Below are 27,838 nucleotides of genomic sequence, written 5' to 3'. Positions count from 1 at the left end.
TCTACAGTTTACATTAGCTGCCTCGCCAACAGTCGGTCTGTCCTTTCTTCTGTTTTGTTATTTTAAGTACGTTAAAAAGTATGTGTTAATGTTCTCTGGTTTGTTTTATGTGGGGAGTGGGCAGGGGGGTCGGGGGAAACTGTTTTTCAATCTCTTACCTTGCCGGAGATGCGATTGTTTTCCGGATCGTATCTCTGGTCGCTCTGCGGCCTAACATCGTGGAGCTGGAGGCCTTGCTCGGGACTGACTTTGAGCCCCACCGCGGGGATGTGGACACCATCAGAGTGTGCGATCCCTTGCCTGGGATCAACGCTCCAACCGCGGCCTGTGGATTTCAACATGGAGGAGCTGGCAGTCTCGGGTAGAGACTGATGTCGGGAAGCTCCAAGCCGCAGAAGGTTTGACCAGCCCCGACACGGGTTCCGATCGCTCGGAGCGGGGAGCTGAGATCCCCCCGATGCGGGTGTTTGATTACCCCAATGCGGAGGGCTCGTCCGCCAGCTACGGGAGCTATGATCGCCCGACAACAGAAGGCTCGAGGCCCCCGACCACGGGAGGACAAAGAAGGGAAGAAGATTGAACTGTTTTCGCCTTTCGTCACAGTGAGGAATGTGGTAGAGTCGCTGTGGTGGATGTTCATGTTAAAATAATTATTCGGGTGTCTTGTTGCTCTTTATTGGTATGACTGTATGGCAATCTGAATTTCACTGTACCTTAATTGGTACATGTGACAATAAACAAACCTTAAACCTTGAGGCATATCTTTTCCGTTTAGGTTTATTGTCATATGCACTGACGTACAGTGAGAAGCTATGTATTGCATGCTATCCAATCAAATTGGGTAATACTATACATAAATACAATCATGTCAAACTCTAGTACAATAGGTTGAGCAAAGGGGAAGATACAGAGTGCAAAATACAGCTCTCAGCATTGTAGCACATTTGGACTAAGTCCAATGTCCACAATGAGGTAGAGGTGAATCGGACAGTACCCTAGCTTATGGAAGGACCGTTCAGAAGCTTGATGGCGGAGGGGAAGAAGCTGTTCCTGAGTCTGGAGGAGCATGCTTTTGAGCTTCTGTACCTTTTGTCGGATGGGAGCGGGGAGAAGGAATGACCAGGTGGTCAAGTCTTTGACTATATTGGCTGTTGTATCATTCAATCCGGTACACATTACAAATCTGCTGCTGCTGTTGCATGCGAGGTTAATATCTCCATATACCATATATTAACCAGGTCCAACTAACATTCGCACGTATTGCAACTGGCAGGTCTTTGTTTTGCTAAGTTGTTTGGCAGCCTTCTTCCCGGATCGATAGATGTTGAGACACTTCTACTGACAGTCGGCAAATTCTTTAAATAGAGCTTTGTATATCACCATATTATAGATGCAGCGAGATGATCTGTTTCTAAAAAAAATACAATTAGTTAAATTGTGTAACAACTCGGATAACAGTGTCTGCTCAATTTTTTGGGATTTGCAGATTAACCTCAAGGGTGAACACGTTTTTAAATAATCTATTTTCTTAACCAGAGGGATTTGGTTTCTTTTTACCATTAGGATCTCTTCAAGAGTCCAGAGTGTTTTATTGTCATATGTCCCAGATAGAACTAATATATATAGATATACACACATACTCAAAAAGCAAACAATAGTAGTGCAATAATAATAATAATAATAATAGTCTATGTAGTTCAGAGCTTAATTGAAAAACTTGTTTTTTGGATGACAAATAAAGATATCCTGAATCCTGAATCCTGATGGCTGTGGGGAAGAAGCTGTTCCTGAACCTGAACGTTATAGTTTTCAGGCTCCTGTACCTTCTTCCCGGTGGCAGGGGTGAAATGAGTGTGTGGTGTGGGTCTGATGATGCTGGCTGCCTTTTTGAGGCAGCGACTCTGATAAATCCCTTTGATGGTGGGGAGGTCAGACCCAGTGATGGACTGGGCAGTGTTCACCACTTTTTGCAGTCTCTACTGTTGCCGAAACAGGCCATGATGCAACCAGTCAATATGCTCTCTACTGTATACCTGTAGACAGAGGCAGAGTAACCTGTACAAGAGGGACAGCTTGCTTCTGGACTGGAAGGGAACCAATGTCCTGGCAGAGGACATTGGAGGAACAACATCTCATATTTCGCTTGGGCAGCTTACAGCCCAGTAGTATGAATATTAACTTCTCTCACTTCAGGTAGCCCCGGCATTCCCTCTCTCTATCCTTCCCCCACCCAAGTTGCACTAGCTTCTCATTTTCACCCGACAATCATCTTACGATAGCCTGTTGCCTTTATCATCATTAATTTTGCATATCTTTCATTCATTGTTCTTTATCTCTCCACATCACCGTCTATATCTCTTGTTTCCCTTATCCCTAACCAGTCTGAAGAAAGGTCTCAACCCAAAATGTCACCCGTTCCTTCTCTCCAGAGATGCTGCCTGCCCTGTTGAGTTACTCCAGCTTTTTGTGTCTATCCTGGCAGAGAGGTTTGCTCGTGCTATTCAGATGGGGTTCAAACTAAAGTGTGGGAACCAGAGTAGTAGGTCAGAAGTTGGAAGGCGGGATAGGAAAGTGAAGGTTAGGTCCAGTAAGTCTCAAAGGAAGGACAGACAGTGAGAGGGGAAGGAATATGCTGACTGAAGTGTGTTTATTTCAATGCAAGGATCACTGTGGAGAAGGCAGATGAACTTGGAGCCTGGATCGGTGCTTGGCACTACGATGTTGTGGCCATTGCGGAAACATGGTTGTGGGAGAGACACCATGGCCACTCAATGTTCCAGGGTTTTGATGTTTCGGAAGTGATCGAGGGGGAGAGGTGGGGGAGCTGCTACTGATCAGGTAGACTGTCATGGCAGCACTCAGAGCACTGGAGGGGTAACCTTTGAGGTAATATGGGTAGAGCTTAGAAATAAGAAAGGTGCATGCACTCTAATGGGATGGTGCTTTAGACGACCCCCCCCCCCCCCCCCCCCCCCCCAACAGCAAGGGGGAGATAGAGGAACAGATACGTAAACATTACTAAAAGATACCAAAGCAAAAGTTGTCTTAGTGGGTGACTAACTTCCCCAGTATTGTCTGGCACTTCCTCAGTGCAAAAGGCTTAGACAGGGCAGAATTTGTTTGGTGTATCCAAGAGGGTTTCTTGATACAGTATGTGGACAGTCCAAGCCGAGAAGGGAACATACTGGACCTTGTGGGAAGTGAGCCTGGCTTGGTGACTGTTTCAGTGGAAGAACATTTTGGGGATAGTGATCACAAGTAAGTTTTTTGTTTTGAATAAGAAGGCTGGACCTTGCAGGAAGGTACTAATTTGGAGTAAGGAACGCTATAAACTTGTGTTTGGGTTTGGGAGGGTAAACTGGGAGCAATTGTTATCGGGCAAGCCCACATGGGGATCGTCTAAAGACCAGTTAGTTGGTCAAAGTTCAGAACGGGCATGTTCCAGTAAGGAGAAGGGATAAGGATGGCAGAGTAGGGAGCCTCTGTTGACCAGGTTGTAGATTTGCTCAGGAAAGAAAAAGGAAGTGGATGGAATCTGACATGGCCTTTGAGGAATATAACGAAAGGAAGAATGAACTCAAGCTGGCGATTAAAAGGGGCCACAAAATGGCTTTGGGGAGTCGGATTAAAGAAAATCCCAAAGTACCTATATTAAAAATGAAGATAACCAGTGAGAAGGTGGGACCAACCACTCAAGGATGAAGGGAGGGAATTGTGCTTGAAATTTAGGGATGTAGGTAAGGAACTAAACAAGTACTTTGCATCGGTTTTCATTGAGAAGGTCGACAAGGCCAGTGAGATCAATGTGGACAATATAATATACAAGGGTGGTTTGAGAATAAGAAGGAGGTGGTGTTGAGGTCTTTGAAGAGCATCAAGGTGGATAAATCCCCAGGACCTGATGGGATTTGTTTCAGGTTACTGAGAGCTGGTGAGGGATGCATCTATGATAGCAGAGGGGAAACCACGTTTACTAAAGAGAGAGCACGTCTCCGATATCTGAACAAGGGTCCTGATCCAAGGCGTCACCTATCCATGTTCTCCAGAGATGCTGCCTGACCCACTGCGATACTCCAGCACATTTCTTTTGTAAACCAGCATCTGCAGCTCCTTGTTTCTACATGAGGAATCATTACCTGTGATTCAGAGGGAGCTCTGTAACACGCATCATCCTGATGTGAATGATGTGGGGCTTTCTCCGCCAGGTCGATGACTGTTCAAGGGCGATCGACATCATGTCCTCAATGCTCTGATCATGTGCGATCACCTTTTTCATTCTTTTTGAATGCCTGTTGGATCTATGTGGAAAACACGCATGAAGTGATTCAATACCACGCTGAACCCCACTCTATCTCCTGGAGCCCAGCCCTGCCTACCCACACACTGATGCTTCTGCTGTTCCATGCCCTCTTGTGGATGGGTGGCTCCCTGCCCCCTGCGACCACTGAAGTCCCAGACCATCTCGATGGCCTCTTCCATAATTGGCAACCTTTGACAGTGTGATTGGTCAAGTGTTTCTAAAGGTTGGATATTGGGGGAATGGATGGGGGGGGGGAGTTAATCATATTTAAACACAAAGTCAAAGGGACAGTGATGCAGCTGGTAGAGCTGCTGCCTCTCGGTACTCGGTTCGATCCTGACCTCGGGTACTGTCTGTGAATGGAGTTTGTACAAAACGGATCCCAAAAACCTCTGGAACCAAGGGTGCTGGGAATTCGGTGGTGGACCTGCATGCGGAACACTTACATTAGCAGGCGTGTATATTCTCGATGCTTTTATCATAAATAATCACTCTTGAATATGGTGTTGAGTAGTTTAATCATCCAACCATGTTAAATATGTATAAAATTCTTTGACTAGCAAAGTTTACAGATAAACTAGACTTCATTAGCTTTCCAGCAGAAATGGACAAAGGTGAATGAAATACTTACATGGATATTTGCAGCTTTGACAAATGGGTGTATGTACTACTCAGAAATATCATTTCAACCCGCTGCTGATGCGTTCCAACCTCTCCCAGAAACACTTCCACCAGGAAATGTTTAACTGGTTGGAGAAAACACCAGAAATAAATACTTGGGCAAATAGGATTTGTGTTATTTGTTGTTTCACTGGTATTTTTCCGCACACGGGTAACCAGACCATAATTCCATTAAAAGATAGACACAAACGCTGGAGTAAATCAGGCAGCATCTCTGGATAGAAGGGATGGGTGATGTTTCAGGTCAAGACCCTTCTTCATTCCTTTAATTCCATTAAGTAGCTATATTTTTAGTCAAAATGCCAGTCTGAAGAAGAGTCCTGGCTCGAAACATTCCCTGTCCATTCCCTCCATAGATGCTGCCTGACCCACTGAGTTCCTCCAGCACTACGTTTGACTCCCATTTCCAGTACTGGTGCCCACCTGATCGTACTGTTCTACAGTGCGGTCTTAGGAACTGCAAGCACATTCTTAAGCGTAAAAATCTTCAAATCATATACAGCAGTGACATACGGTGTGCTAGTAGAATCCTTCGTAACATTCTCACATTTGTTTCAAAAATATTTTTGGCAAATGAATCTTTTCAAAAATTGGCAATCATGCCAACCTTCAATAAATTAATGGAGATTTTGATTTCCTAAGTGCTCAATAGCAATTGGTGATTTTAATTAAGGTCTATTAAGCACAGGGCAGTTTGCTCATTATGATGTGCAATGTATCAATGTGTCACCATACTGAGCCTGTTATAATCCAGTTGCACACATTGCCAGCACCCTCAGTGGTTTTGCTCTTCAAGATGAGTTGCATCTGAATCGATGCATTGGTGGGACAGTGTTACTATGGTGTAACACACACCATCAATTGTAAAGGGAAGTTATTGGGGACGTACTGGTCCCAGGGCAATCTGGCACCACAGACCTGTGCAATGTGCCCCCATCCATCCTTCACCCTAAAGAATTTTCTGAGTTGAGGGAAGGACCAATTTTATAAACGGGGAGCAGCCGAACACTTACCACAGAAAGGAATGTAACTTGATGTCATCAGGAAGGCTTTAACTTCCCTTGGTCGTATATCTGTGTGCAATCCCGCACGTTCCAAAAGCCCTAATGATCGTGAGAACATGGTACCGTTATACACTCTTTAATGCTATAAAAGTATTTAAAAGGAAAGGTTTAGAGGTAACATGTGGGAAGGAACTGCAGCTGCTGGTTTATCCGAAAATAGACACAAAATGCTGGGGCAAACTCAGCGGGACAGGCAGCATCTCTGGAGAGAAGGAATGGGTGACGTTTCGGGTCGAGACCCTTCTGACTAGTCAGGGCAAAGGGAAACGAGAGATAGACATAGAACAAATGAATGAATAAAAGATCTGTGAAAAAGTAACAATGATAAAGAAAACAGGCCATTGTTAGCTGTTTGTAGGGTGAGAACAAGAAGCTGGTGTGACTTGGTTGGGGGAGGGATTGGGAGAGAGGGAATGCTGGGGTTACTTGAAATTGGAGAAACAATATTCATACCACTGGGCTGTAAACTGCCCAAGTGAAATATGAGATGCTGTTCCTCCAATTTATGTTTAGCCTCGCTCTGATAACGGAGGAGGCCAAGGTTTAGAGGGATCTGGGCCAAACTCAGGCAAATGGCTCTAGTTTAGATGGGGCATCATGGTCAGCATGCACAAGTTGGGCCAAAGGGCCTGTTTCTGTGCTGTGTGACTCTCTGACCTTTCCAAAGCTGCCTTTGGGCCTGATGATTAGAAATGGATCAATGGGGGAGATCTAGAAACATTTTGAAGTGCATTACCACAACAGCCAATCCTTGAAACAATTGGACCTTGAAAGGTCCCAAATTAATACCTTGTAAAATTAACCATTTTAAGTAATCTGAGCGTGTTGGAGGAGATTATTAGTGGTAACTATCAAACATAGAACAGTACAGTCTGAAGAAGGGTCCCAACCCAAAATGTCACCTATGCCATGTTCTCCAAAGATATCCTGCTGAGTTGCTCCAGCAATGTCTTTTTTTGTAAACCAACATCTGCAGTTCCTTGTTTCTAGTACAGTACAGGTACAGGCCCTTCTGCCCACTGTGCCGGTGCCAAACATGATGCCAAGTTAAACAAATCTCCTCTGCCCACACGTGATCCGGACCCTTCCATTCCCCGAAGGTCCATCCAACAGTGTTGAATGTCACTGTTGTATCTGCCTCCACCCTAACCCCTGGCAGCAGGCTCCAGGCACCCACTGTGTGTTGATGAAACCTTGTGATTGCTGTACCTATACGAGGGCAGTGTGTCAGGGAGCGGTAGTAGCAGTCGGCACAGTCCCCGTTGGCAAATTGCTCGTACGTCTGGCAGGGGAAAGCAACCAAGGGACAAGGGTTCCTGATGGAACTGATGTACAGATAAACCGCTCTCATGTGGTCACACGTCACGAGCTGGTACACTGGGGACAAAGAGAGAGAGATCGGTAAGAAGCAGCACAATTCTTTTGTATATTCACCATCTTGAAGCTAAACCTGCAGTGATAAATTCATCACACTCTTGCTTGGTTATCTCGTGCTCTCTTTTGTAGACAAAATTCCTTCTCTCCAGAGATGCTGCCTGTCCCGCTGAGTTACTCCAACATTTTGTGTCAAATCTAGGGTGTTGGTACACATCTATATACTAAAACTCTCGTTTGTTTGTTTGTTCCTGAACTACAGCCAAAACGGTACACGATAACGCCACAATTTTAGGCCCACCTTACTCACCGTCGTCCCTTTGGTGCTAATGGAAGAAGTTTCATTGAAATCGGTGTTATATTTTTAGTTATTCCCATTTTTAAGTTTAAATCTATCTCTTAGGGAGGAAGGGGGGTAGAGGGAAGGTAGATGGGGGAGGAGGGAGGATAAGGGGGGTTGAGGGGGATGGAGTGGGGGGGAGGGGGGGAGGGGGAGAGGAAGAGGGCAGAGGGTGAGGAGATGGTGCTGCACCAATGCAGGGGAGGTTTGGGCCCAAAGGGTCCACTTGGTCTAGTATCAATTAAAAATTAAGCTACACTTATCATTAATTGTTTCCCCATCAATAAACCCCCCCGTTTTGATTTTGGACCAAATAACCTAATAAACAAATAACTAAAACTAGATTTTCAAATTTTTAATTTGATTTTATACTTCAAACTTTGAGGTGCCAATACGCTGTACCATCACCTATCATCACTAAAGAGCACTGGGATCATGTACTTTGTAGTTACCCAATAAAATCTGCACTACTTTTGTCAGAAACGTGAGGATATTTAGTCATAGTCATACAGTGTGGAAACATGCCCTTCAGCCCAACCTGCCCACGACGACCATCTACAGTGCCCCATCTACACTTAGTCCTACAACCTGCATGTAGCCCATATCCCTCTACACCTATCCCATCCATGTACCTGCCTAAATGTTTCTTAAACGTTGTGATAGTACGTGCTTCAACTACCTCCCCCAGCAGTTTATTCCATACACCCATCACCCTTTGTGTATAAAAAAAAATTGCCTCTCAAATTCCTATTAAATATTTCCCCCCGCTCCTTAAACCCCATGACCTCTGGTTCTCAAACCCCCCTACTTTGGGCACGAGACTCTATGCGTCTGTCTACCCCATCTATTCCTGTTGAGGCAGGTACAATAACAACATTTAAAAGACACTTGGGCAGGTACATGGATTGGAGGGATATATATGGGACTAGTTCAGATATATGGGACTAGTTCTTGGTTAGAATGGATGGGTTGGGCCAAAGGGCCTGTTTCCATGCTGTATGACTCTGACTGTACACGATTTGCCTGAACATTGGGAACAAGTAAAATGAATTGAAATGAGAAAAATTTACAACGAAGAACAGAAGAGCAGAAATGTGATCTGAATTGAAGCAAATAAAATATAACGTAGAACATGGAAACAACTTGGTAACTCCTTTTAAAAAAAAAAAAGTTCCCAGTGAGAAGTTATCAAAATTCTCTGAAGGAAGGTTCTATTAGATTGGAAAATAACAACTTTACTTTCAAATCGAGAGGGGAGAGAGAAAACAGAAAGCCACAAGCGGGTTAGTTTACAGGGAAAATGTAGAGCTCTTACTGCAATCAGGCAGTCAGCATGGTTTTGTGAAACGGAAATCACTTTTGACCAATTGATTGAGTGGCCTGGTTTCCTGCCACAAGCTAAGATGTGCTGGTAGATTAACGGTGTGCTATAAACGACCTTTAGTGTTGGTAAGTGGTTCAAAAGGAACAGAGGGGAGTGATGGGCATGTGACAGGGAGCAAGCTGTATTTCTCAGCTTGTGAATTCAAACAAAATTATGATTTACTCTTTTTAACGACAGTTTCCAGTTGTGTTCCTGTGCATTTGTAGTTGTGAACCATTGGTCTGATGTAAACATAAGCAGCAATACTTGTGTTTCAGTACTACATGCACAGACAGTGTGAGCCCATAGGTGGTAGTAAGCAGTAATTTAACCTTAAACAAAACACAAGGTGCTGGATGAACTAAGTGGGTCAAGTGGCATCTGTGGAGGGAACGGACAGACGATGTTTCGGGTTGGGACCCTTCTTCAGACGGATGGAGTGGGGGGGGTGGAAGCTAGAAAAGAGGGGGGGGGGGGAGAGAAGAGCCTAGCAAATGATAGATGGATACAGGTGAGGGGGGTGGGAGGGTATTTGGCAGATGGGTGGAGTAAGAGGCACAGGCAGGAGGTGACAAGGAGACGAGAGGGTGTTGGATAAGGGGAGAAGCGGAGAGAAATGTAAAACCGAAGGGGAGGGGGGAAGGAGAGAATGAAACGTGGTCTTGGGGATGGGAGATGAGTGTATTTTTATTGTCATCAACCCGGGTGAAAACCAAGTAGAATGAAACAAATGAATTGTACCACAAGAGGACGATCTAGGTTTGGTGGCAATAATGGTAGAGGAATGATTGATACATTGTCATTGTTTTCCCATGATCATGTGGGGGGCGGGGGGTGGGGGGCGGGGGTGGGCAGTGGGGGGGGGGGGGGGCTGTTATCTACAGTGCTGGAGGAACTCAGCGGGTCGGGCAGCATCTGTGGAGGGAATGGACAGCTGGCGTTTTGGGTCAGGACGTTCTTCAGACTGTCTCTTATCCATGTTCTCCAGAGATGCTGTCTGACCTGCTGAGTTACTCCAACACTTTTGTTCCCTAAATATGCCTGGTGATGGCCACAACTGGAGAGCGGTCCTGAACTACCATCTACCTCATTGGAGACCCCGGGACTATCTTTAATTGGACTTTATCTTGAACTGTGTTATTTACCTTACAGAGGCTCCCCGACTTACAATGCTTCGACTTACGATATCTAACTTTGCGATGGTGTAAACTTGCTTCCGGCCACGTCATCACGCTTGTTCAATGCATTTTCAACTTACCATATTTTTGGTTTACGATGGGTTTCTCGGAACGTAACCCCATCCTAAGCTGAGGGGCGCCTGCATTCCCTTTATCCTGTATCTGTACGCTGTAGATGGCTCAACTGTAATCATGCATTGTCTTTCCACTGACTGGATAGCACGCAACAAAAAGCTTTTCACTGTACTTCTGTACACATGACAATAAACTAAACTCAACTGATGGTGCAGATAATACTTTTCATTTTTGTTTCTTTCATTCTTATTGCTCACAAAAGCTGAGCTTGTGGGGCAGATTCTTTCTGATGCAGTGTTGCACTGGCCTCCGATCAGTTCCTGATACATCAGCCACGGAGAGCTCGTAAATGCAGAAGAACAAAGCCACCGATGGTGCCTCTGCAAAACGCTCCCGGCTCACTGGGAGCAACAGTGTCCCCTCCCTGATCCCTGCCCTGGCTTCACCCACTAGGCCCAACTCAGTCTACAAAAACAGACACTTCATCCCGAGCTCTGTTCGAGCATACCAAGTTCGAGCTGCCTGGCCTGCTGTGATCATCCACCAGTTTGATTTTCACAGAAACAAACCCTTCAGTCCAACCTGTCCATGTTGACCAAGATGCCCCATCTACACTAGTCTCATTTGGCCCCTTTTCTCTCTAAACCTTTCCTATCCATGTATTCAAAATGTCTTTTAAATACTGACAGACCTCAATTACCTCCTCTGCACTTTGTTCCATATACCCACCATCCTCTGTGTGAAATTTTGCCCCTCTGATTCCTAGTAAATCTTTTCCCTCTCACCGTAAACCCATGTCCTCTAGTTCCTGATTCCCCTCCACTGGGTAAAAGACTGTGCATTCACCCTATCTCTTCCCCTCATAATTTTATACACCTCAACAAGGTCACCCCTCGGCCTCCTGTGCTCCAAGGAATGATACCCTAGTCTGCCCCGACCTTTCCCTGTGCTCAGGCCCTTGAGTCCCTCAGTCCCTTCCTCCCACCCCATCAGCCATCACTGCCGAGTCTGTACAACTCTGCTTCACACTGTCCCCAGAAACCACAAGGCAGAAGAGGAAACAGCCAAACTATCTCTGTCACGATATCTGTATGTGCTTCCGTTGGTTCAATGGTTCTTTATTATCAGATGTACCAAAGTACAGTGAAATTCCTTTTCTGCAGTGAAATTCCTTTTCAATAATCTAAGATTATTGCGTAGGAAAATAACTGCAGATGCTGGTACAAAACCCATTCCCTCTCTCCTAGATGCTGCCTCACCTGCTGAGTTACTCCAGCATTTTGTGATACAGTAAGATTATTGCCATACACAAGTGCGACCCCTGACACAGAGGCGCAGCGGTAGAGTTGCTGCCGTACAGCGAATGCAGCGCCGGAAACCCGGGTCCGATCCCGACTACGGGTGCTGTCTGTACAGAGTTTGTACGTTCTCCCCGTGACCTGCGTGGGTTTTCTCCAAGATCTTCAGTTTCCTCCCACACTCCAAAGACGAACAGCTCTGTTGGTTAATTGGCTTGGTAAATGTAAAAACTGTCCCTAGTGGGTGTAGGATAGTGTTAGAGTGCGGGGATCCGCGCTGTATCTCTAAAATAAAACCACATTAAGCACAGAAACAGCCCACTGAGTCTACATGCAAAAGTTGCCAGGTTTTTGCGCCATTTTCAGTCCATGAGAAACACTTTCACATTCGCACAAAGCCAAGTTGCAGCCGACACCTCCATCCAGATCCACAAGGAAGACGCCTTGTTCTTGGTCTTGGTCACCAGCACTCAAACGCATTGGTACCGGCTTGTATCGTGCAACTGGAATCAACACGAACGTTGAGGCTGCACTTGGAGTATTGTGTTCAGTTTTGGTCACCCAGGTTAGGAAAGATGCCAACGCCAAAAGGTTTGGGTTTATTATTGTCATATCATAGAGTCACAGAGTGATAGTGTGGAAACAGGCCCTTTGGTCCAACTCGCCCACACCAGCCAACATGTCCTAGCTACACTAGTCCCACCTGCCTGTGTTTGGTCCATATCCCTCCCAACCTGTCCTATCCATGTACCTGTCTAACTGTTTCTTAAATGTTGGGATAATCCCTGCCTCAACTACCTCCTCTGGCAGCTTGTTCCACACACCCACCACCCTTTGTGTGAAAAAGTTACCCCCGCAGATTCCTATAAAAAATCTTTTCCCCTTCACCTTAAACCTATGTCCTCTGGTCCTTAATCTGTGCATCTACCCGATCTATTCCTCTCATGAATTTATACACGTGTACCAAAGTACAGTGAAAAAATGTTTTGCTTACTATTCAAACAAATCAGAAAATACTATACACAAATATAATTGTCAAACTCTAGTACAATAGATGTAACGGATGCCAGACACAGAGTGCAGAATATAGTTCTCAGCATTGTAGCGCATCAGTTCCAGAGACAAAGCCAATGTCCACAATGGAGTAGAGGTGAATCAGACAGTACTCTAGCTTATGCAAGGACCGTTCAGAAGCCTGATAACAGAGGGGAAGGAGCTGCTCCTGAGTCCGGTGGTGCGCGCTTTCAAGCTTCTGTACCTTTTGCCGGATGGAAGCAGGGAGAGGGAGGAATGACTGGGGTGGGACATGTCTTTAATTATGTTGGCTGTTTTTGTGAGGCAGTGTGAAGTGTAGATGGAGTCGATAGTGGGAAGTCAGCAGATGCTGAAATCTTGAGTACTGGACTAACTCAGCGGGTCAGGCAGCATCTCTGGAGAACATGGATAGGTGATGTTTCAGTCCCTTCTTCGTGCCCTGGCCCAAAACATCACCTTCCCTTGTCCCCCAATGATGCAGCATAACCTGCCCTTGGGGGGGAAATACTATGCTGCAACGAGTGCCGAGAAGATTTATGAGGATTCTGCCAAGACTCGACGGCCTGAGCTGTGGGGAAATGTTGGGCATGCTCGGACTTTATTCCTTGGAGCACAGGGTGATTTTGTAGAGGTGTGTAAAATTGTAGATGGAGTGAATGCAGAGTTGTTTACTAAGATAGGGAAATCTAAAACTAGGGAGCATAAGTGGGAAGGAAAAGGTTTAACGAGCTCAGTACAACTGCAACGTAACGTCCCAACTCTTGTGCCCAATGCCATTGAGCATGCCTGCCAACCTCTTCACCACCCTGCCTCCCTGTGTTGCCACAATGTACTTGCCTTCCCCAGTGGGGGTTTGGGGATGTCTACACCACCTGGTGAGATGTTACCTGAAAGCCCTGAGGACCGTGTGCAGCCAGGTTGGTCTTTTCCATCGTTCAGGTAGAAATCGATGTGGCCAACTGGCTGGGAAATCCCAAAGTCTGCAAACGACCAGAATATCACACAGATTAGCTATTTTCTAAACCAAAATAAATTTCGTTCAGAATAAAAAATAAATACGAAACAAAACCGCTGCAATTCTGACATTCTGACATTCTCAGTAGCTCTACATACATTTATTAGTGGTAGTGTTCAGTGAACTATCATTATACTATCATTATACTAGACACTCATGTGGCCCCCTCTGGAGTGATACCTTTTCCCTTGAGGGGCGTCTCCACCCCCCGCATGCCCATCAACGGAAGGACCCTAGTCTGCAGTCCTCCCCCACAGAGTCTTGGCATTACCAAGCTTCAGCGAGTCCCTCAGCACATGCTCCTGCAGTCTGGAGTGGGCACCATTCCCTGATCAGATGGAAGTCACTGCAGAAAGTACAGCCCGGCTGGTAATGGAAGGCAGGAATGCTGCTGGAAAATTATCATGAAGTTCACAGCTACGAGTTGCTGATCAATCCTATACCTTTGTGAAGATGTCTGGTCTACCCCAACAGCTGCTGACGACGTTCTACCGCTACACCATAGAGAGCATCCTAACACATGGCATCCCTGTGTGGTATCTCAGCTGCACGGAGGCAGAGAGGAAAGCTCTTCAGCGGGTAGTCCATAGAGCTCAGAGGACCATCGGAACACAGCTACCAGCCTTGGAGGGCATCTACAACACACGATGCCTCAGAAAACCCACCAGCATCCACAAAGACTCTTCACACCCCTGCAACAGTCTGTTCGAACTTCTACCATTGGGCAGACACTACAAGGCCTTCCACGCCCGCACCTCCAGACTCAGGAACAGCTTCATCCCCAGGGCCATAGCTGCTATGAACCGGTCCTGCTGAACCGGATGGTCACAACGCACAGTGATCCGGCACAGATCTACTTGCACTTTATTCTGTTTTAAAACTGTTACAATTTGTTTCATTGGGTTGTTTAAATTAACACTGACTAGCTAATTAAATTATTGCATCGTATGGGAGGCGCATCCCCAATCTCGTTGTACCCCTGTACAATGACAATAAAGATATATTGTATTGTATTGTATTGTATCAATCCTATACCTTTGTGATCAATCCTATACCCTTGTGCTCCTTGAAGTATTCATTATATCTAACTATATCTAATATTAGATATAGCTCTTAGGGCTAACGGAATCAAGGGATAGGGATAGGGGGAGAAAGCAGGAACAGGGTTACTGATTGTGGATGATCAGCCATGATCATATTGAAGGGCCGAATGGCCTACTCCTGCATCTATTTTCTATGTTTCCGGTGTTCCAGCAATACAGCCTACTGCAAAATCTGCAGTTCAGTGCTCGAAATTAATTAAAAATACTTATTTAAGCAAAGTGGGAAGAAAAATGAGTGGCAATATTTTGATTAACCCTGCATTGATATTTGAATGAAGAGTGCATCAATGCCCTGTGCTCAGGGCACGTGGCTGGTGGCCATGGACAATGTGGAGTTTACGGGCAGGGCAGTATCTGACCTTCAGCTGCTGACCTCCACTAGGTGATGGAGGGTGGGAAAGAGCTCTCCCTCCCACTGCTGCCTCTGGCTGTAAAACATCACGCGGGAGATGGCTGAGTGGAGCAACATAGAGCAGCGCAGCACAGGAACAGGCCCTTCGGCCCACAATGTCCGTGCCAAACACGACCTATTGAGGGAGTGCAGCGTAGGTTCACTAGGCTAATTCCTGGGATGGCGGGACTGACATATATTGAAAGAATCGGTCGACTGCGCTGGAATTTAGAAGGATGAGAGGGGATCTCATAGAAACAAATACAAATCTTAAGGGATTGGAGGAAAAATGGTCCCCATGTTGGGGGAGTCCAGAACCAGGGGTCACAGTTTAAGAATATGGGGTAGGCCATTTAGGACTGAGGTGAGGAAAAACTTTTTCACCCAGAGAGTTGTGAATCTGTGGAATTCTCTGCCACACAAGGCAGTGAAGGCCAATTCACTGGATGTATTCAAGGGAGAGTTAGATATAGTTCTTAGGGCTAACGGAATCAAGAGATGTGGGAAGAAAGCAGGAACAGGGTACTGATTCTGGATGATCAGCCATGATCATATTGAATGGCGGAGCTGGCTCGAAGGGCCGAATGACCTACTCCCCCTATTTTCTATGTTTATGTTTCTACCTCATTGGACACCCTTGGACAATCTTAATCAGACTTTACTGGACTTTATTTTGCACTAACTGCTATTCCCTTTATCCATTGTCTGTACATTGTGTACAGCTGATTATAATCATGCATAGTCTTTTCACTGACTGGATAGCACGGCACAACAGAGGTTTTCACTGCCCCTCTGTAAATGTGGCAATAATAAACTAAACATAGTTAAACTAATCTCTCCGTGCTCCATTCCCTACCTTCCTAAAAGCTGCTTAATCACCACTATTGTATCTGCCTCCACCACGACCCCTGGCAGCACGTTCCAGGCACCCACCACCCTCTGTAGTAAATAAACCTTGCCCTGCACATCTGCTTTAAACTTCCCCCTCCCAAGTGAAGCGGTGACATTCCCAGTCTGGGGATAAAGGTTGTGAGTGTGTCCCCCGGTCGAGGAGACGGATGCTTCTCACACTTACTGTGGCGCAGTGGTAGAGTTGCTGCCTCATAGTGAATGCAGCGCCGGAGACCCGGGTTCGATCCCGACTGTGGGTGCTGCCTGTACAGGGCTGGTACTTTCTCCCCGTGACCTGCGTGGGTTTTCTCCGAGATCTTCGGTTTCCCCCCACAGTCCAAAGACGTACAGGTTTGTAGGTTAATTGGCTTGGGTTTGCATACTTGGTATAAATGTAAGTTATCCCTGGTGTGTGTAGGATAGTGTTAATGTGCGGGGATCGCTGGTCGGCGCGGATCGCTGGTCGGTGCGGTGCGGACGAAACTTACTGTCAGAGTCGCTGTGAATCGCTTCCACAAACAGGGCGTCGCTGGCATCCAGCCGCTTCTCCCTGGCACTCCTGGAAAACTGGGGCCCGGCTGGGTCCAGGCCTGGGGAGAGAGGCGGGCAGATAAGAGCCAGGCGCTTGTATAAAATATACCGCTGTTGCTGCGTCCGCTCAACATTGAAAAGAGCCATTCTTTACTCATATTGTATTACACTGGAGACAGCCACGTCTTTAATTAGTTTACTTTAGAGATACAGCATGGAAACAGGCCCTTCAGCCCACTTAGTCCAAGCTGTCCATCGACCACCCGCTCACACTTCCACGCCATCCCACTTTCTTACCCACTCACTGCAGACTGGGGGCAATCTAAAGGCCAATTAACCTACAAACCTGCACGTCTTTGGGATGTGGGAGGATGTGGGAGCACCCGGAGAAAACCCACGCGGTCCCAGGGAGATCGTACAAACTCCACGCTGACAGCACCCGAGGTCAGGATGGAACGCGGATCTCTGGAGCTGTGAGGCAGCAGCTCTACCCGCTGTGCCAGTGTGCCACTGTGCCACCCATGCTCATTTGTTTTGCTTGAACGTTTTGTCATCTTCATCCACCCCCTTGTTGACATAACTCCTTGTTTCCACGCGGCTCATCCACCATTATTATTTTCAGGAGGTTTATCTGATCCTGGAGCTGGTGCCTGCACACTGGACTCGAGTGCTGCCAACTCCACTCCTCTTGGGCCAAGCTTTCCCCTGTCCCCAGCTGCTCCTCATCTTCCTCACCCTTATACTGGCTGTTGTGACTTTGTAATCGCCCTCAATCCCTGCAAACCCCTACAGCCCTAGTTTGGACAGACATGGGTTATTTTCTCTGGAGCACCGGAGGTTGCGGGGTGACCTGACATAAGTATCTACAATTATGAGAGGCCTATATAGGGTTGATAGTCAGAACCTTTTCTCCAGGATGGGAAAACCAAACCCTAGAGGGCCTAGCTTTAAGATGAGAGGGGCCTTTAAGGTGAAGTGTGCAGACATTGCCACCTCCTCAATTCACTGTCGCACCGAACACCACAGCCCCACCCGGCTCGGTCATGCCCCGCAAAGAGTGGGTCGCCCTGAACCGGCTCCGCACAGGGGTCGGCCGGTTCAACGCCAACGTGCATCGTTGGGGGTTGCGTCCATCAGCAGCCTGCGTGTGTGGAGCAGACCAGCAAACAGCGCAGCACGTCATTTTCGACTGTGCTGTCCTCCGTCCCCTGGTGGAGGGGTAGACCTCACGGCCCTCGACAACAGCACATTGCTCTGGCTACAGCGCCTGGAGGGCGTTACATAATTTCTGCTGCCTCAAACGCAAGAAGAAGTAGAGGGGCCTGTTGCACTGTATTGCTCTTTCCCATGGCCTTTACTTCCCTTGACCTTGACTGACCCCCTCTATCCTTGAGTAGAAATGTCGAAGGTTAGCGGGCACAGCTTCAAGGTGAGAGGGGCACAGTTTAAAGAAGTTGTGTGGGGCAACTTTTTTCCCAGAGAGGTTGTGGGTGCCTGGAATGTGTGATGATACCATAAAAATGCAGAAAATATCTCATCTATCAATTCACAGATTTTTGTTATTTTTCTTTTAAAATGTTTCTGCAAGTTTCTGCCTAAGAAAATGGCGCCATGACATACTACGGTTTTTAAGGTCGAGTGGTCTATCTTGCTCTGCTCTATTATCTCTGCACCTCAGTAAGATCACCCCTCAGCTGTAAATTGGATTTGGATGGAACTTTGTGCTGTCATCTTAAACAAATAAAGATATTACAGATTGTACATGCAGGAAGGAACTGCAGATGCTGGTTTAAACCAAAGATAGACAAATAAAAGCTGGAGTAACTCAGTGAAACAGGCAGGATCTCTGGAGTAAAGCAATGGGTGACGTTTGGGTTGAGACGCTTAGAGTCATAGAGTGATACAGTGTGGCCCAACTTGCCCACAGCGGCCAACATGTCCCAGCTACACTGGTCCCACATGCCTGCGTTTGGTCCAACTCCCTCCAAACCTGTCCTATCACGGTGGCGCAGCGGTAGAGTTGCTGCCTTACAGCGAATGCAGCGCCGGAGACTCAGGTTCGATCCTGACTACGGGTGCCGTCTGTACGGAGTTTGTACGTTCTCCCCGTGACCTGCGTGGGTTTTCTCCGAGATCTTCGGTTTCCTCCCACACTCCAAAGACGTACAGGTATGTAGGTTAATTGACTGGGTAAATGTAAAAATAAATGTAAAAATTGTCCCTAGTGTGTGTAGGATAGTGTTAATGTGTGGGGATCGCTGGGCGGCGTGGACTCGGTGGGCCGAAGGGCCTGTTTCCGCGCTGTATCTCTAAATCTAGAAAATCTAAAATCCGTGTACTTGTCTAACTGCTTCTTAAACGTTCATCCCAGCCTCAACTATCTCCTCTGGCAGCTTGTTCCATACACCCACCACCCTTTGTGTGAAAAAGTTACCCTTCCAATTCCAATTAAATCTTTTCCCCTTCACCTTGAACCTCTGGTCCTCGATTCCCCTACTCTGGGCAAGAGATTGTGTGCATCTACCCGATCTATTCCTCTCATGATTTTGTATACCTCTATATGAGCACCCCTCATCCTCCTGCGCTCCAAGGAATAGAGTCCCAGCCTACTCAACCTCTCCAGAGAGCTCAGACCCTCTAGTCCAGGTAACACCCTCGAAAATCTTCTCTCAACCCTTTCAAGCTTCAGACTCCGTAGACAGACTTCAGCCTTCTTCAGACTCCATATATTTCAGCACGAGTGAAGCTTTTCTCACTGAAAGCTGAATGGATTCTGCGCGTGCAGCAAGGAGTTACCTGTAATTCTTCCAAGTTTTCCATCAAACATTTGACCCACATATCCGGCCACGTGTGCTCCCAGACTGATCCCAATCAAATGGAAGGACTCCCTTGTGCTTCCACGATTCTGAAAGTATAACCGTGGTTAACCCATGGCTTCATGATAAGCTAAGCGCACACATTTCCCGGCTAGAGTCGGCAAAGATCTTTCACTCCCTCATTCAGCTCCCTCTAGGTTGACAGGAGTCTTTATTTAATGTCAAAAACATCACATTGCCCATGTGAGAGAAAGTGTGGTGGGGAAGAAGTGGTGAAAGTTTAGATTGTGAGGATTTGAGTATGAATGAATGAATTAATAGGTTTATTGGTTAGGTATGTACACATACAAGGAATGTGTCTTGGTGCTCCGCTCGCAAGTAACAACACGAACATACAGTAAACAATTAAGAATAAAGTTTAAAACATTAAGAATACAACATTACGGTTTAAACATGTGAGTGAAATAAACCGGAGCATAAAGAGACTACAGACGTTTGGTTATTGAGTAGAGCTACTACTCATGGTAAAAAGCTGTTAGGCGTATAGGAGTAAAGAGGTCCTTCTGCAGTTGTACAGGGCCCTGGTGAGACCACATTTGGAGTATTGTGTGCAGTTTTGGTCTCCTAATTTGAGGAAGGACATCCTTGTTATTGAGGCAGTGCAGCGTAGGTTCACGAGGTAAATCCCCAGGATGGCGGGACTTTCATATGACGCGATGCTGGAGTAACTCAGAGGGACAGGAAACATCTCTGGATAGAAGGAATAAGTGACGTTTCGGGTCGAGATCCTTCAGAATAAAGAAGGGTCTCATCCTGAAACGTCACCCATTCCTTCTCCCCGGAGACGCTGCCTGTCCCGCTGAGTTACTCAAGGAATTGGACATGCTGATTTCCATAAAAAAGCGCACAAAGTGCTGGAGTAATTCAGCAGGGCAGGCAACATTTCTGGAAAACGTGGGGAGGTGATGTTTTGGGTGATGACCTTCTGATTGTGATTGTTGGGAGTGATAGGTATCCACCTATCACTTGCCAGACTTTGTCCCGCCCCTCCTCCCTTCCAGCTTTCTTTCCTCCACCACCACAATCCGTCTGAAGAAGGATCCCATCCCAAAATGTCACCTATCCATCTTGTCCACAGATGCTGTCTGGCCTGCTGAGTTACTCCAGCAATCTGTGTCCTTTTATTTGACATTTGCAGGAGGCTTGAATTGCACGAAACAAAAGACACAAGAATGGAGGAAGGTGCAGAGCTGAGAGAGGTGGTTCATGATTGGGGAACAGGGAAGTGGGGTCTTTGCTTCCATTTGCCGATGTTTACATTGCCACGTTGAGTCTAGAGATAATGAGGTGCTTGGTGTAAACCATAAAGTGCTGGAGTAACTCAATGGGTCAGGGAGCATCTGTGCAGGGGGGGAACCACAGGTGCTGGAAGTGTTTGTTGGATGTAGGCTTACATAGGCTGGTTTGATTAGGATTTGATTTTTTAACTTGTAGATATCTGGAAAGGAATGCTACCCGTGGAGAACAAATCACAGTATTTAAGCTGTAAAAAGAATAAATACTTTATTGTAACTCCCAGTATATTTTCGAGTAGTTTATAATTACCAACTTGTGTTATTTGGACCAATAAATATAGCCCAGGTGACCAGAATCTGATTAATCTCTGCACAAAGTATATTTTGTGCTTAAGATAGACACAAAATGCTGGAGTAACTCTGGAGCGAATGAATAGGTGACATCAGCCATTCCTTCTCTCCAGAGATGCTGTCTGTCCTGCTGAGTTACTCCAGCATTTTTGTGTCTATCTTCAGTTTAAACCAGCAGCTGCAGTTTATTCCTACACAGTATTTTTTTGTGAGGTATATCAGTACAAATGATTTTGTATTTAGCATGCTGGTAGGATAAGCAAGGGTTCCATCTCCTCCTTTGTCACTTGCCTGATTAAAGACACCGAGGATCTAAGTAGGATAGAGGAGTCAGAGATATTGCCAGGGCTGGTTGAGTAGGCTGGGTCTCTATTCCATGGAGCGCAGGAGGATGAGGGGAGATCTTGTAGAGGTATACAAAATCATGAGAGGAATAGATCGGGTAGATGCACAGGGTCTTTTACCCAGAGTTGGGGAATCGAGGACCAGAGGACATAGGTTCAAGGTGAAGGGGAAAAGATTTAATAGGAATCCGAGGGGTAACTTTTTCACACAGAGGGTAGTGGGTGTATGGAACAAGCTGCCAGAGGAGGTAGTTTAGGCTGGATCTGTCCCATCTTTTCAGAAACAGTTGGATAGGTACATGGATAGGACAGGTTTGGAGGGTTATGGACCAAGCGCAGGCAAGTGTAACTATTGTAGCTGGGACATTGTCGGCCGGTGTGGGCGAGTTGAGCCAAAGGGCCTGTTTCCACCCTGTGTCATTCTATGACTCTATGACTGATAAATCTGCACCCTTCCAACCGCAAGCATGGTCTTAATCTGGCCTTCAGTGTTAGTGCAGCTACACAACTTGGTAATTCCAGTCACATCGAGCCTATTTGTTCGGATACTTACTACAAGTGTTTGTATAAAGGAAACAATTTTCACTCCGAGCGTGTCCATGTTTTTCACTGCTCTGCCGTATAAAGCCGTGGCTCCAACGATCCAGTCTACCGTGACAACATTCACGTCCATTGCATTAATCAGCTCTTTGGCCATGATGTCAATCCAGGATGGCTTGCTCCCTGTCAACCTCAAAAGATAATTGACAGAATATTGTGAAGTGTAAAATACTAAGAATCATTGCACGCCCACCGGAAGTTATGTGGCGAACACGTCATGTATCTGTCTCTCTCTACCTGTTGCGGACAACTGTGATAAAACTTCCACACGAGAGGTTTTCCAGAAAAGGTTGTTCAATGTGCAACTTTGGAGCCACTTGTGTTCCACTTGGAAGAGTCGACAGTGTTTAACTGGCATCTGACGACAGGGCAATGAATGAAGGGGTGGCACAGCGGCGCAGTGGTAGAGTTGCTGCCTTACAGCGCCAGAGACCCAGGTTCGATCCTGACTACGGGTGCTGTCTGTACGGAGTTTGTACGTTCTCCCTATAACCGCGTGGGTTTTCGCCAGGTGCATCGGTTTCCTCCCACACCCTAAAGACGTGCAGGTTTGTAGGTTAATTGGCTTAGATGAAATTGTAAATTGTCCCTCGTGTGCGTGTAGGGTAGTTAGTGAACAGTGTGATCGATGGTCAGCGCAGGCTCGGTAAGCCAAAGGGCCTGTTTCCGCGCTCTATCTTTAAAGTTGAAAGTCATTGTTGCTGCAGCTTAACAGGCATGTAAATGCAATAATGCAGATAATACTTAATATTCAAAAAGACAGTAAATTAATCGCCATAATACTAGGTGACCATAACAGTGCAAAACCAAAGTCCGTAGTGCAACCAAGGACACAGTCCATGGACGATCATAATAGCTGAGGTTAGTGTTGTGCAGTGTTCAAGAGCCTGATGGTTGCTGGGAAGAAGCTGTTCTTGAGCCTGGAGGTCACGGTTTTCTAATAATCGGCAGATTTCACAGCCACATTATCAATAAGTGAAAGGTGGCCTCTCTTATTTACATGCAAATAGTACAGTGACTTTAGACTAAGGAGAGATTCACAGTTAAAGTAAAATATCCCAGAGTTATCTGTTGAGTTGCTGGTGCCTCTGACCTGCCCTGCCCTGCAGTGATGAACAGTGAATGGGTTGAGATTACTGTATTGCAGAAGTACGATACTGCACTATCATGGTCACCTAGTGTTATGGTAATTAACTGTACTGCAGGTTACAACCTAGGCTGACTGGGGCGGTACGAGGCGGTGAGTGTGGGGTCCGGGCAGGGGAAGGTGAGAGAGTTGTTTGGAGGGTTTTTACTTGAAATTGGAGAACTCAATGTTAATTGAAGGAGCCTGGAGCCACAGTGGTGCAGCTGGTAGAGCTGCTGCCTCACAGCGCCAGAGACCTGGGTTCCATCCTGACCTCGGGTGCTACAGTATCTGTGTGGAGTTTGCACGTTCTCCCCGTGACCGCATGGGTATCCTCATCCACTCCTTGCACACTCAGGGCAATTTACCCAGGGCCTGAGGCTGCTATAGGGAGTGGTTGAGCAGGCTGGGAGTCTATTCCTTCGAGTGCAGGAGGATGAGGGGTGAACTTACAGAGGTGTACAAAATCATGTGAGGAATAGATCGGGTAAATGTACAGAGTCTCTTACCCATATGAGCGGAATCGAGAACCAGAGGAGGATTAAGGTGAGGGGGGGAGGGGTGGGGCGGGAAGATTTAATAAGAACCTGAAGGGTAATTTTTTTTTACACAAAGGGTGGTGGGTATATGGAACGAGCTGCCAGGAGGTAGTTGAGGCAGGCAATTTCACGGTGTTTAAGAAACATTTGGACTAGTACATGGATGGGGCAGGTTTAGAGATGTCGGCCAAAAGCAACCAGGTGGGACTAGTGTAGACGGGACATGTTGTTCGGTGCGGGCAAGTTGGGCTGAAGGGTCTTTTTCCATCCTATTACTCTACAGAGGTAAATTACCCTAGAAATCAGCACGTCTTTGGGATGTGGGATGAAACCAGTGCACCTGGAGGAAACCCATGAGATTACCTGTTCACACTAGTTTTATGTTATCTCACCTTCTCATCCATGCCTTACACACTGGGGACAATTTATAAAGGCCAATTAACCTCCGAACCCGCACGTCGCTGGGATCTCGGTGTAGCTCAGGCCCCCGTGTTCTGGCAACATCCCTGTAAATCTTCTGCACTCTTTCCAGCTTAATGGCACCGTTCCTATAGTGGGGTGACCAGACCCGAACATATTACTCCAAGTGCGGCCTCGCCAGTGTTATTCACGTAACATAATGTATGTGGGATATAGAATAACAAACTCAGAGCAGTACAGCACAGGAATGGGCTATTCAGCCCACGATGTTTGTGCTGTTCTGATGAACTGATCTCATCTGCCTGTAAATGACCCACACCCCTCTAATCCCTGCATATCCATGTTCCTATTGAAAAATGTCAAATGGCAATTTTGCATCTCCCTCCTCCACCACCCCAGGCACTGTTCTCGGCCCCCACTACTCTGTGTATTTAAACAAAAACACACTTGCCCCGCAGATCTCCATGAAACCTTCCCCCTCTCACCTTCCAGCTGTGCACTCTAGTGTTGGACGTTTCAACCCTGGGGGAAATAGCTTCCGATTGTCTACGGGCTGCAAAACGACCAGCAAGAGGGGTAAAAACAGAGGGGAGCGCACCTGGGATGCCAGGTGTCGATGTTGAGCCCTCTGGAGGTGTCGTGGGCCTATCAACGAAACACCAAGGAAGGAGGGTGCCCACCTGATGACCCCAATAACGTCTTTACCCCGACTCCCCACTCAAGATATTGAGAAGGTGCCAATTATAGTAGGGATTGTAATATCCAGTCCTATAAGCTCAACCCTGTTGTCTAGCCTCTTACTTTACCACACATCTATCAACATAGAAACATAGAAAATAGGTGCAGGAGTAGGCCATTCGGCCCTTCGAGCCAGCACCGCCATTCAATATGATCATGGCTGATCATCCAACTCAGTAACCTGTACCTGCCTTCTCTCCATACCCCCTGATCCCTTTAGCCACAAGGGCCACATCTAACTCCCTCTTAAATATAGCCAATGAACTGGCCTCAACTACCTTCTGTGGCAGAGAATTCCACAGATTCACCACTCTCTGTGTGAAAAGAAAGTGTTGTCTTGACCTCTGCATGTTACGACGGCGGGCTATTAGTTGTGGAAGACGGCTGGCTGGTTGCCTCTCCTGACCAAATGGCCGCATGAGTATCGGTTGTGGATCCCCTGTGCCATTGTCAGCCAGCAGCGCCTGTTCCAGTTTGCCCACCCTTGCCCCCGCAGTGGCAGCTCCGGCCTCGTTACCTGAATCCGTGCATGATGATCTTGGTGGGCCGGCTGGCGTTGAAGTTTGACTTGCCGATGTCGCCGGGCCGGTCGATGACCTGGGCACAGTCGGTGTTGCCACGGGTGAGAAGCAGGAACCGCACGTGCGGCTCGGACCTCCAGAGCACACGCCTCCACGAGGAAGGCTGGAAATCACTGCAGTTCTCCGCAACGCTTCCATTAACTGCAACATCAACACAATTCTCCCTTCAATGATTTCTTTCAAACCATCCTTTTGAAGCTTTTCACTCTTGGACTGTCGAGATACAACGTGGAAACAGGCCCTTCGGCCCATCGAGTCCACGCCGACCAGCGATCACCCTGTACACTGGCACTACCCTACACACACTAGGGACAATTTACAATTTTACCAAAGCTAATTAACCTATAATCCTGTACGTTTTAGGATGTGGGAGGAAACTGGAGCACCCGGAGACAACCCACGCAGACGCAGGGAGAACGTACAACTCCATATACACAGCATCCGTAGTCGGGATTGAACCCGGTTGTGTGACGCTGTAAGGCAGCAACTCTACCGCTGTGCCACCGTGCTGCCCCACGACTATCCTTTTGAGTGGTGCATGTGTTGGAACAAACACTCAAAGCCTTTCGGAAAATATTATAGCAATTAGAAATAAGACAATTCTTTCAATTTTAACATACTTGATTTAAAGAATAACTAATGTTCTAAACTCACCTCATGAACGCACTCTAGCTGACGAGAGGACCATTCAGTTTTCTCACCAGCGAGAGGCACTCTCTGTGTGGAGTTTGCAAGTTCTCCCCGTGACCGCGTGAGTTTTCTCCAGGTGCTCCGGTTTCCTCCCACATCCCAAAGACGTGCGGGTTTGTACGTTGAGACAATCAAAGGTCTCCAATGAGGCCCTTACATCCCATCGACCTCATTGGAGACCTTTGAACCATCTTTAATCAGATTTTATCCAACTTCAATCTTATATCTTATACTAAATGTTGTACCCTTCATCCTTTAAGTATGAGCGGCTTGATTGTAATCATGTATAGTCTTTGACTGGCTAGCACACAACAAAACGCTTTTTACTGTACCTCAGTACACATGACAATAATAAACCTAAACTAAAACAAAATGTATGTCACTAGGAGATAGACACAAAGTGTTGTGGAGTAACTCAGCGGGTCAGACAGCAGCTCTGGAGAAAAAGGATGGGTGACGTTTTGGGTTGGGACCCTTCTTCATACAGAAAGTCGAGGGCAGGGGGGAGGTGGAGCTGGGGTGAGAAACGATCAGGACTAATTAGGACTGGCCACAAGTGACCTCTGACAGGGTCAGTTAGAGAGTCCCAATGTGGGGGGGGGGGGGAGGTAGAGGGAGGGGGGAGGCAGTTGGGGGGTGCTTGAGGTGGGGAGGGGAGCTAGGGAAAGGGTCCCAGATAGAGGGGAGGGCAATGAGGTTTCTCACAACTCCCATTGGAGAGAAGAGGTCAGGTTAACATTCGCCAGTTGACATGTTCTTGCTAAATTTACTTCACAAACAAAACGAAACATCATTTATGTTACCGCTATGTATTGAATTACCTGCGGTGAGGAAGAGCGCAGTGACCAGTATTCCCAGGAGTGAATCTTTGCTCAGGTTGTCCGCCATTGTCACAGCTAGTGATCAATACAGCTTGTTTACAGCAGAGAGAGAGAGTGAGAGAGAGATAGAGATAGAGAGAGAGAGAGAGAGAGAGAGAGAGAGAGAGAGAGAGAGAGAGAGAGAGAGAGAGAGAGAGAGAGATAGAGAGAGAGAGAGAGAGAGAGAGAGAGAGAGAGAGAGAGAGAGAGAGGAGCTTCACCACCCACTCATTATTAACCCCTGTTAATAATTGTTTTGCCCTCCTCATTGACGCCACTGGAATGTCAAGCTTTATCCTGGCGTTGCAGCTTCCTGTGCGCTACGTTCTGCAGGCCGTACAGATCTTGGATGCAGCTGCACCAGTTTAGTCAGAACTTGTAGAATAATGACGAAGCAGATAGCACTAAATCCCATCAAGGTGTCTGACAACGATGCTGAGATGTCAACCATTAACTGGCCGTCGGATAAGCGTCACAAGGTGAAGTTCTCCCCAAACCTGCAGCCTATTTAGTTTAGTGTAGTAAGGAACTGCAGATAGATTCAAAATGCTGGAGTAACTCAGCGGGACGGGCAGCCTCTCTGGAGAGAAGGAATGTGTGACGTTTCAGGTCGAGACCCTTCTTCAGATTCCTCTGAAGAAGGGTCTCGACCCAAAACATCACTCATTTATTCTCTGCCTGCCCCTCATAATTTAGTTTAGTTTTGAGATGCAGTGCGGACACAGGCCCTTCGGCCCAGTGATCGTCCCGCACACTAACACTAGTCCTACACACTAGGAACAATTTACAATATTACTGAAGCCAATTAACCTATAAACCTGAACGTCTTTGGAGTGTGG

At 46.8% G+C, this 27,838-nt stretch overlaps 2 protein-coding genes across 2 annotated transcripts in view; one reads left to right on the top strand and one right to left on the bottom strand.

Annotated features, from left to right (window-relative positions):
• cd247 (CD247 molecule) overlaps positions 1-27,838 on the top strand; it is a 146,185-nt gene that overhangs the window by 16,066 nt on the left and 102,281 nt on the right. The gene's annotated exons all lie outside the window — the stretch shown is intronic.
• Positions 758-27,213, bottom strand: pla1a (phospholipase A1 member A). The gene is made up of 11 exons (XM_078408654.1): positions 26,961-27,213; positions 25,386-25,590; positions 21,999-22,176; positions 19,436-19,544; positions 16,597-16,698; positions 13,596-13,688; positions 7,255-7,422; positions 5,995-6,084; positions 4,932-5,046; positions 4,137-4,298; positions 758-1,411 (listed from the first exon to the last, which is right to left on the bottom strand). Exons 1-11 carry the CDS (start codon positions 27,025-27,027, stop codon positions 1,336-1,338), a joined length of 1,365 nt encoding a protein of 454 aa, XP_078264780.1. The 5' UTR covers positions 27,028-27,213; the 3' UTR covers positions 758-1,335.

Source organism: Rhinoraja longicauda, chromosome 12 (assembly GCF_053455715.1).
Source record: "Rhinoraja longicauda isolate Sanriku21f chromosome 12, sRhiLon1.1, whole genome shotgun sequence".
In the NCBI taxonomy this organism is placed as follows: Eukaryota; Metazoa; Chordata; class Chondrichthyes; order Rajiformes; family Arhynchobatidae; genus Rhinoraja; species Rhinoraja longicauda.
This window is presented reverse-complemented; position numbering and strand designations above follow the sequence as displayed.

What these genes read in the sequence shown, in the direction of transcription:
- pla1a (XM_078408654.1), bottom strand. Translation starts at nt 27,027, where the DNA reads ATGGCGGACAACCTGAGCAAAGATTCACTCCTGGGAATACTGGTCACT. An exon ending in AAGTTACATTCCTTTCTGTG is followed by an intron (nt 5,047 to 5,994) that starts GTAAGTGTTCGG and finishes TTCTCCAACCAG; the next exon opens with TTAAACATTTCCTGGTGGAA. An exon ending in TCAAAGCTGCAAATATCCAT is followed by an intron (nt 4,299 to 4,931) that starts GTAAGTATTTCA and finishes TTTTCCACATAG; the next exon opens with ATCCAACAGGCATTCAAAAA.